Genomic DNA, 8,871 nt, shown 5'->3' with positions numbered 1-8,871 from the left:
CATGCGGGCATCCCTTACGCCTGGAACAAAGGGGCTTTCATCTTGAAGTGGTTTCTTTACTGGTAGGGCACTTACATCGTGGAAGACGCCGCCAGCTGCGGTCGTTCTGGCCAATTTAACCAATATAAAAAAAATAAAAAATATATTTTCTAGATATAAAATGCCTGCGCGTAAAAGTAGATAAGGGAACGCAGATCCAGAGGGTCCAACTTGGGGTCGGTGGTTTTTTTTGGCCCTCAATAGGTTTGTGGAATGGGGGAACTTGGGTGTCGTTTTCAATGTAATTACGTTAATTAATGCTTGGAATACGTTGGCAAGATGGTGTTTCTTCCCTTTTTAATACATGCAATGTTCCTTATTTAGAACCAGTGGTGCAATCAGGCCTGTTATGTAAAATATAGACACCCGAATTCACACCACCCCGACCCAGAGGGGGTTAATAAAGGTTACTGTACAGGGCCCCGGTAACATAGGTGCCCTGTTAGGGGCCACAAGAAGCCAAGGCTGTAAATACACTACAATGGAGGACAAGGTGGGTAAGTTTAGCGCAGCGTTACCCGGAACCCAGATCACCTTCATGATCCCGCTACTCAGTAATCGATTTGCGCCGTGGTTTTAGGCACAATTTAGAAAGAATGAAGCCGTTAGACAGGAAGAGAATCCACACAAAAATACTTCAGATCCAGAGTTTTATTAAATGTTACACAATGTATTTTTATTATATTCTTTTGCATACAAACGACTCACCGTGCAAACAGCAAAACAAAGACATCGTATGGGACAGGAGCGTGCATTACTTCGGCCTAATTCACCCCAAAAATGTCCTCACCTCCAAATCAATTGATTTAACAGAGCGTACCTACGCTGACCGACTGTTGTGGCCCTAAACCCAGGGGAATCGGGGTGCAGAACCTTAAAGGGACAGTTTGATGTCTCAGAAGAATTAAGTACTCGAGTGAGCAGGAAAAAGGGGGACACCACGTAGATTTAAAGAGACCTCAGCAATCACACGCGTTAACGTTTCTATGAGCGTCCCTTTAAAAAAGCAGCAACTAACCTCGTGCGCACCAGCCGATAAAAGGATTGTGGGGGTTGTAGTTCTAACAAATCCTATTTTAACAGGACCGGTTTGGGATCTAATCTATAACCTAATACCTAATTAGAGAAATATTTATCTTCCGGACATCTTGGCAGAAGCTGCCGTTAAATGACCTCCGTTCTACACTTTACTTGCTCTTTCCCCCCCATAAACAGGTCCGCTCAGTCCTGGCGTCTGCCTCCTACCCCCCCCCCCCCCCCATGGCAGATCTGCGGCTATGCGTTGGCGCGGCACGCGGTGAAAGACCCGCCGCCGGAGGTCTGTTAGGAATTCTCCGAGCGCAGAGCTTCCATTAGCCGGCGTCTTTTGCCAATTAACGGCTTCATTCTCCAGCCGGCAGCGAGCGCTCGGCTAATCACACCTTTGGCCCCCCGATAACGCCGTTTAATGAGGAAATTTCCCAACGTTTAGGAACAGACGGACTTTGTCAGGCGATTAATCTTCGCAGGAAGCTGACAAAATTCGGGCTGCCGGACAAACACAGAACGGCTTCACCGCGATGCCGTGCGGCCCCCAGGGGCCAAGAATACAGGGAACAATATAAAAAGGCACTTTAACTATCATTAGACCCCTTCTGTGCTTTCTATACGCCCGTCGCAGAACATTTACCCGTAAAACCATTTCTACCCCTCAGACCAGAAGAAATTATACATCGCTGTGTCCTGCCAGGAAGGTCTAATGGCCGCCCCCCACACTTAATACATAAATGGCATTTTATTCACGCCGTTAGGAGCAGATTGCCTAAACGAGTTTAGAAGAGCAGCCGTAACGCACGCTCTTTGTACAAAGTCCTTTTATGCCTCAGCACGTCCAGACAAAATCCAGAAGCTTCTTTTGCAGAATACTCACCAAGTTTCTTTACGCCTCAGGTCCCAACCTACAGAATATAGAGAGTCGGATTTAGTCCACACACGGAGCTACTACAAAAATCTACAATTAGAATGGTAATTTTTCCCCATACGCATGTTTACATTTCTCCCTCTACCACTTCTGCTGGGAGGCTGTTCCTCTTACCTACCACCCTCACCAAAGTAAAACTTCCTTCCATTCCATCTAACTCTATGACCCTCTAGTTTTAGATTCTGGCCTCTTGTTTGAACATTTCTTCTCCTGCCCCTTTATAAAAACGCTTTATGTATTAAAAAGGTTTCTAACCACTCTCAGCCTTCCATAGTTGAGCATACGACACATTGTACGACTGGTAATCATTCCAGGTGCTCATTGGCTGGAGCACAGAGCGTAGACGCAGTCATGATACTCTATGCCACCTAATGACACAAACGCGACATCATCAGTCGCATCTGTAACGCCTCTAGGGGCAAACGCAACAACAACGCGAGGAGGAACGTCTCATACCAGAAGCAGAGCCGCCGACGCGTTCCGCACTCCTCCTGCGGAATCCTAAGAACAAAAATAAAAAATCATATTTATGAAAAACAAAAGCGTCGCTAAACTCATCGTCCCAACCCAAATGTACATTCCAGAGTAAAGAGATTATAATTTTGGTAGTTTTGGGAAATCAGCTCTAACGCTTTCTATCAGCAGTTACTGAGCATCATCCCCATTACACATAAAGAGGGGTTTTCGTCGCCTGTCTGGCCAATAACCATTCTTAATGCCCACGGGGTACGGGGCACAGAGCGTAGACACAGCCAGAATTCTCTTTGCCACCTAATGACACAAGCAGGACACCGCAGACCAGCTTGTAACGCCTCTAGGGGCAACATCAGCACCAGCAGTACCCCCAACACAGTACAATATGGGGGCTGTCTGGCAACTGACACCCCTTACACTTAAAGGGTAAAAAAAAACAAAAAAAAAAACCCCCAGTAAATTATCTCATTATCGGCCCAACAGAAATAGTGATTAATAAAAGACATGTAGACCCCTTGGACACCCCTAATACTTACATGAATAGCCCCTCTGGGCCCCTACAGCTGGAGCTGCTGCCGCCCCGACCGCTCCGATCAGCCTGCAGAGAAAGAAGAGAGCCACGTGTTCCAGGCGGGGCCTTTTAAACAGCTGCCTACGGAGAGCCTGTGAGGTCAAACATCACGCAGCTGCGATAATACAGCGCACCGCCAGATGGCGCTCAACACCATTACAACTAAGCATAAGAACCCATGGATGGGGGAAGCCATGAGAGCTATTGGTGATTTATTAGATGATGGGAACCGCTCTCCCTGGCTGGGGAGTTGAAGGCTGAGGCTTCCAACATTCAGCTTCGGGGTTTCATGGAATCTCTGTTATGGTGAGTCCTTCTCTTACTGCATTACGATCACTGCTGCCCTGCATGATGCATTTTTATAAGCATCTCCATCGCTCTAAGATACCCATTGCAGCAGAACTTCCCAACTCTGCTCCATAAAGGAGTAGATGAATAGCTTTCCAGATCCCAACTGCACAGGTGGACCCAAAGATCGCTCAAGCTTTGGCAGATCCTCCAGCGCCGACTAGAGAGCCGGGGGATCTATGGGGAGATCCTGAAACGCGTCAGGGAGTATTACGGGTTTAAGGCGATAATGATGGAACGGAGCATAATTTATTAATAACGCATGCGTTTAAAGAACTTGATCTTCGTTGAATCACAGAGGGCAGGAGGTCTGTTCCGTGTTGTGTTTAAGAAACAAAAACGTTGCTTTGATGTCACTGTGACAACATATCAATGTTTTTGAAAAACTTATTTTAATTGGCTACAAACACACAGCTGAACAATAAATCCATGCAAAAGTGACTCATAATTACATTCACACGCAATAATTTAACCTGCAAAATAAATCACTTACCTTCCGGAGAAGCTGCAGGTCCAAAACGGCAACAGAACGTCCTCTCTCTGTGGTCCTCGGTGGGAACAAAATCATAAATTCATCCCTCACTGAGCCAGCGCAAGAGCTAACAGCACGTAGATCACATTTTAGGCTCAGTCTGCCACATATCCCGCAGGGCAAAAAAAGCTGGGGGTGGGGACTAATTGATGGTTAGAAACCCTTTTTGTAATTATGTTACATATAGAAATGTTCTTGTTTTCCATGAAAACAGCTGAGTGACCCCAAACTTTTGAACGGTAATGTACCACACCCAACATGGTGGTATTTGAAGGGATGAAGATCCTGCACGCTCACACACTAGGCAGTTAAAAGCTTTCACTATACTCTACGCTTCCTGCTCGGATTCAAAAATTGGTACACTTTCCTGTAAAGCTCTGATTTGTACAGAAGGCTAAAAGTTAAATATTACAGCATTAAGAAATATTTAACGGGTTTCTGCAGATTTTTTTTTTTTTTTTTATAGAAATCTATAGCATTTTTTGGCCCCAAAACAGAAATCAGGTTGACTGGAATTCCCTTACTGTAAATATACACGGTATAGAAGTCGCTGTATTCCTTCCGTATTCTCTTATCACTTAAAAGCGGGGATCGATATCCAAAACATTCCCGATCTCTTAAAGGGCTACAACCGTGTTAACCCCTTCATGACAAAGCCTGTACATGTACGGGCTCACAACGCATTGTTTTTAATGGGTTTAAGGACAACCAATGTCCTTAAGGGGTTAAGAGGGCAGAGCAGAGACTGTGGTTGTTAAATGCATTCAAAACACCCAGACAAGAAAAGTGTATTTATTAGGGGGGCAAAAACATTACAAAGAGGGGACGCTACGCGTCAGTGATTTTGTTTTGGAGTCCGTACAAAACCTCCATTTGTTTTCTTTTGTCCTTGGCCCTGTTGATGGTCATTTTGAAGAGCCGGCAGTACAGTTCCACGGAGGAGGGCGAGTCGTCGTTCCCGGGGATGGGGTAAGTAATCAGACCGGGGTTACAATTGGTATCCACGATCCCGACGGTGGGGATGTTCATTTTCGCCGCATCTCTGATAGCCACGTGCTGCTCGAACACGTTGTTAAGGGTGCTGAGGAAGACGATCAGGTCTGGCACTCTCACCCCTGCCCCATACTGGACGGGGGCATTGGTGAGCAGACCGCCCTGCCAGTATCGAACGTGCGCGTATTCCCCGCACTCCTTGGCCGTGCACTCCACCAGGTGGATGAACTGGCGGCTGCGGGTCACGAACAGGATGATCCCCTTGCGGTAGGCAACGTGCGCGGTGACGTTAAGGGCCAGCTGGAGATGACTCATTGTCTGGTCCAGGTCTATGATATCCTGCTCCAAACGACACCCAAACATGTAGGGTTCCATCAACCTGGCGTCAAAGACATTTCGCAAAACTTTATTATTCCACTGAATAAAACAATACTTACAACGAAATATAGACTTCAAGAGATCCCACCCATATAACCTGAACGCCCGCAGCACTTGACGTGGTCCCTACACGGGTTACATACCTGTGGCGGCATCCTTTCTTATGTCCTAAGTGCACACGGGCGTCAAATAACTCCTTAAGGGAAAACAGCTCCTTTATATTGAAGAAATCCGGGTGCTTCAGGGGTTCGGAAAGAAGTTTCTCACTGATATCTGAAAGCCAGGAGAGGTTGTCAAAACGCGTGCCACGCTCCGCCACTCCCTTTACTATTCTGGAATATTCCACTAATGCCCTCCTCTGCCCTCTTCCTGAAGGGTTTTTTGCCCTCAGTCACGGACTTGAGGATTCTCAGCCCAGGGCCTTCTTGCCTCTCCTCATCTGAATTACATCTTGAGCTCTTTCTTGAGTGAATGTCTCGATATCGTCCACTCGCTGCTGCACTTTTCTACGTCTTGGACCGCAACAGTCTACGCCTTTATGCCTCTTCTCAATCCTGCCCATTTTCACTCCTTCCATCACCCCGATTCCTACCTATCCTTTTTATGCTTTCTTTTCTGCCCCGACGACCCACGCGTTTCGCTTTGTGATTTGATCCTATCATAGAAATGTTTCAGCAGATTACCTGCACACCGTGGACATGTTGGAAAGATGATCTCTACGCTGTTAACCCTTTACTAAGCGCCAGACGGCACACCGCGCCTCATGCACGGGTCAGGATAATACAATAATCTTACCATTAGCGGCAGACGGTTGGCTTGACACAGCTGCGGCTGTCACGTACCGGCGGCTACAATGCTTAGTCCCAGAGGACTGGAGGCCGATACTCCCCAGCCTTGGTAACGCTGCAAGCAAAATGTTCAATTTTTAGAAAAGTTATCAAATTAACTGTAACTGAATTGACGCAAGCTGTCCTTTTTTTAATGTTATGGTAGCTATGGCGACCAGCGTCACAAACCCCCATCCATATTCGACTTGTATAATCTCTGATTCCACGACGGCTACCGAAATAGCTACTGACTTCTAAGTCCCTTTAATAGATGTTGCCAATGACTAACGCATTCCACCCTTTAGTTGCCAGAAGGCTGTGGGGATGAGGGTATTGCTCTTTGACACTTAAAGTGTTAATGTCACCTCCTTGTAGTTTAGTGACATCACTAAATAAACATAATAGCCCCAGGCTGGGTAGCCCATTCACATATTAAATGCATTCTATCCTTTCATTGGCAGAAGGATGGGTGGGTTATACTGCTCTCCCCCTATTACTCAAAGGGTTAATTCCTTGTGGTTAGTGTGGTAAGACCCTAATAAATGCACGGAGTGCCCCCTGTGCGACCCCTTTACATCATAAAGCATTGCGGAGATCAGCTTCCCGGTGACACCCACCTGTCCGCAGCAGCGAATGCACTGCAGAGGCGGCCATGCTTGCTGCTGTCTGGAGAAGGTCAGGATCCGCAGCACTTCCGGCCTCCTGTTCACTTCCGGTCCTTTTACACAGTGAGCCTGGCTGCATGTACCAGTGCCATCTGCTGGGCGACTGTGAGTACTGCATATACGCGTTAAATCCCCTACATATCAGACATAGCATGTACAGTATTTACATTATCTTACACATATTTACCATACTCACAGAGAGTGATCCATTCCAATAACCGAATAAATATCAGCACTGGGCTTTATCATACAAAACAAACTAGTATAGTCTGTAATAGAATCTTTCAGCCACTAATTTTATTATTATTATTATAAAATAATTAATAAAGATTTTAATAGGTGAGGAAGGAATACAGAAAGAGGTCAGACACATGCTGGTAAATATTTAATACTAGGAAAGACTCATTAAATAAAATGTATTAACATTATTATTTGCTCATATTTAAAATAATATTATATTATAATAATATATTATTATATATTAAAATAATTTTGATAGTCAGTCAGATTTTATATATATATATATATATATATATATATATATATATATATATATATATATAGTTTTAAGTAACAAGGGCTATGCCATATCAATAATTGGAGGGGTATCTGTGAGGTCCAAACTCCTTCAGACTCTCTTTCACAGCATCAGTATTATAAAATGCCTTTTAAAGAGAACTAAACCCTTAAAAAGCTTTTACTCTGTTAACACCGACTGCCTGAAGGTTCAGTTGTAGGTAAGAAAGACCCCACAGTGTCTATCGATGGTCTTATCACATAACCGTCCCTTTAAGATCCAGTTTAGGTGAAGCACACTCTGCTACTTTGTTGCCACCCAGTGGTTTCCTAGTAACAGTATCCCAGCGACTGGTTGTTAACAACAGACTTGCTGGTCTCCCGGCGACCGGAGGCTGACTCTCAGGGACACGCAGGATCCCCTCTCCTTCCAGAGACAAAATGTCTAAAGATCTGAGTCCCGACACTGAAAACGCCTTTCCGAAAACAAGCGATTTCTACAGAGTGAGCAAAGACCTCCCGGCCAAGTTTATTCACCCGGAGACCTGGAGGCGCGGGTACAGGTACGTCCCCCGTCATTAAGTGTATTAAGTATTGTGACAGTGAAGGCATGTTCAGCACGGGGCAGCCCTCAGGTGGGATGACTGGACAGCCCCGTATAATCCTCAATACATGTCTCCTGCTTACGGGATAATCTGCTCACCCAGGCTTTAACGGGTGGTTCTGTGGCTTTAAAAAGCAGGCATTGTACAGCGCTACGGAATATGATGGCGCTATATAAAATAATGAAAATATTACATGGTGTTATATGTCGATGCTTAGCCGGACTGTACCAAATCTAAGCGGGTGCCGAGTTCTTCTTTTGAGCCGAGGGGGGGGGGGGCGTCCAAATCGGACCTTAGTATTATTCTAAATGGTGGGACACAGGGGTCCTTGTCATTAGTGACGCAACAAAGTCTCTCTAATTGGTTCTAGGCCCAAAGTCGACAATCCGCTCTACCGAACAACCAATCAGACGTATGGAAGGAGGCCGCCGACGGTCCACGAAATGCCGGTAATGAACAATTGGCTTCTCATTCTAATGAAAATGATTTCATGTTATTCCAATGAAAAAAATAACGTGTTTTCTTTTTTTTATTTTCAGACCACTTTTAACGGTTTGTCGGATAAATTCTCGCAAGTAGCGTCAAAGTGCGGAATGTACAGGAACCACGGACTGAACACGAGTCTGGAGAAGAGCTTCGTGACGGGGCCCGACAACCATATCACCGCTCACGACACGATGAACTTCCACCGCAGCTACAACGTCAGCGGACCTTCTGAATGAGTAGTAGATCCTGCCCCGACTCCCAAACGAGCTGACTCAGCGTTTAATAAATACTGCCCGAGCAGGAGGTCCAAAAATGTGCAGCGCCGGTTATTTGACACAATATATCCCGGAACGCTCAAAGACTTAACCCCAGAAACAGCATAATGTAAACGTTACTTTAAGGCTTTATGGGGAGATTGTGAGTCGACGTTCTTCCTGATTATCAAACACGTTTTCTAAAATGTTCGTGTTTCGCTTC

General features: G+C 45.5%; 2 protein-coding genes and 2 non-coding genes across 4 annotated transcripts; 1 reads left to right on the top strand and 3 right to left on the bottom strand.

Annotated features, from left to right (window-relative positions):
• Nucleotides 1-2,288: 2,288 nt before the first annotated feature.
• LOC149281845 (small nucleolar RNA SNORA17) lies at nt 2,289-2,422 on the bottom strand. The gene has a single exon (XR_016278016.1). It is a non-coding gene; the product is annotated as a small nucleolar RNA SNORA17 (small nucleolar RNA).
• A 267-nt stretch (nt 2,423-2,689) lies between these two features.
• On the bottom strand, nt 2,690-2,824 carry LOC149281844 (small nucleolar RNA SNORA17). Its single transcript, XR_016278017.1, has one exon. It is a non-coding gene; the product is annotated as a small nucleolar RNA SNORA17 (small nucleolar RNA).
• Nucleotides 2,825-4,752: 1,928 nt separating this feature from the next.
• On the bottom strand, nt 4,753-6,905 carry LOC149281843 (small ribosomal subunit protein uS2m-like). The gene is made up of 4 exons (XM_089498988.1): nt 6,740-6,905; nt 6,091-6,198; nt 5,439-5,568; nt 4,753-5,296 (listed from the first exon to the last, which is right to left on the bottom strand). Exons 1-4 carry the CDS (start codon nt 6,903-6,905, stop codon nt 4,753-4,755), a joined length of 948 nt encoding a protein of 315 aa, XP_089355114.1.
• An 839-nt stretch (nt 6,906-7,744) lies between these two features.
• LOC149281842 (piercer of microtubule wall 1 protein-like) lies at nt 7,745-8,630 on the top strand. The gene is made up of 3 exons (XM_089498986.1): nt 7,745-7,866; nt 8,279-8,357; nt 8,448-8,630. Exons 1-3 carry the CDS (start codon nt 7,745-7,747, stop codon nt 8,628-8,630), a joined length of 384 nt encoding a protein of 127 aa, XP_089355112.1.
• Nucleotides 8,631-8,871: the final 241 nt, after the last annotated feature.

Source organism: Sceloporus occidentalis, unplaced genomic scaffold (genome assembly GCF_023333645.1).
Source record: "Sceloporus occidentalis isolate IW3139 unplaced genomic scaffold, rSceOcc1.0.p SCAF_127, whole genome shotgun sequence".
NCBI classification, from domain to species: Eukaryota; Metazoa; Chordata; class Lepidosauria; order Squamata; family Phrynosomatidae; genus Sceloporus; species Sceloporus occidentalis.
This window is presented reverse-complemented; position numbering and strand designations above follow the sequence as displayed.

Coding starts and splice junctions, on each gene's coding strand:
- LOC149281843 (XM_089498988.1), bottom strand. CDS start 6,905: ATGCAGTACTCACAGTCGCCCAGCAGATGGCACTGGTACATGCAGCCA. Junction 6,199..6,739: donor GCATTCGCTGCTGCGGACAG/GTGGGTGTCACC, acceptor TTTTGCTTGCAG/CGTTACCAAGGCTGGGGAGT. Junction 5,569..6,090: donor CCAACCGTCTGCCGCTAATG/GTAAGATTATTG, acceptor CCTGGCTTTCAG/ATATCAGTGAGAAACTTCTT.
- LOC149281842 (XM_089498986.1), top strand. CDS start 7,745: ATGTCTAAAGATCTGAGTCCCGACACTGAAAACGCCTTTCCGAAAACA. Junction 7,867..8,278: donor ACCTGGAGGCGCGGGTACAG/GTACGTCCCCCG, acceptor AATTGGTTCTAG/GCCCAAAGTCGACAATCCGC. Junction 8,358..8,447: donor CGACGGTCCACGAAATGCCG/GTAATGAACAAT, acceptor TTTTATTTTCAG/ACCACTTTTAACGGTTTGTC.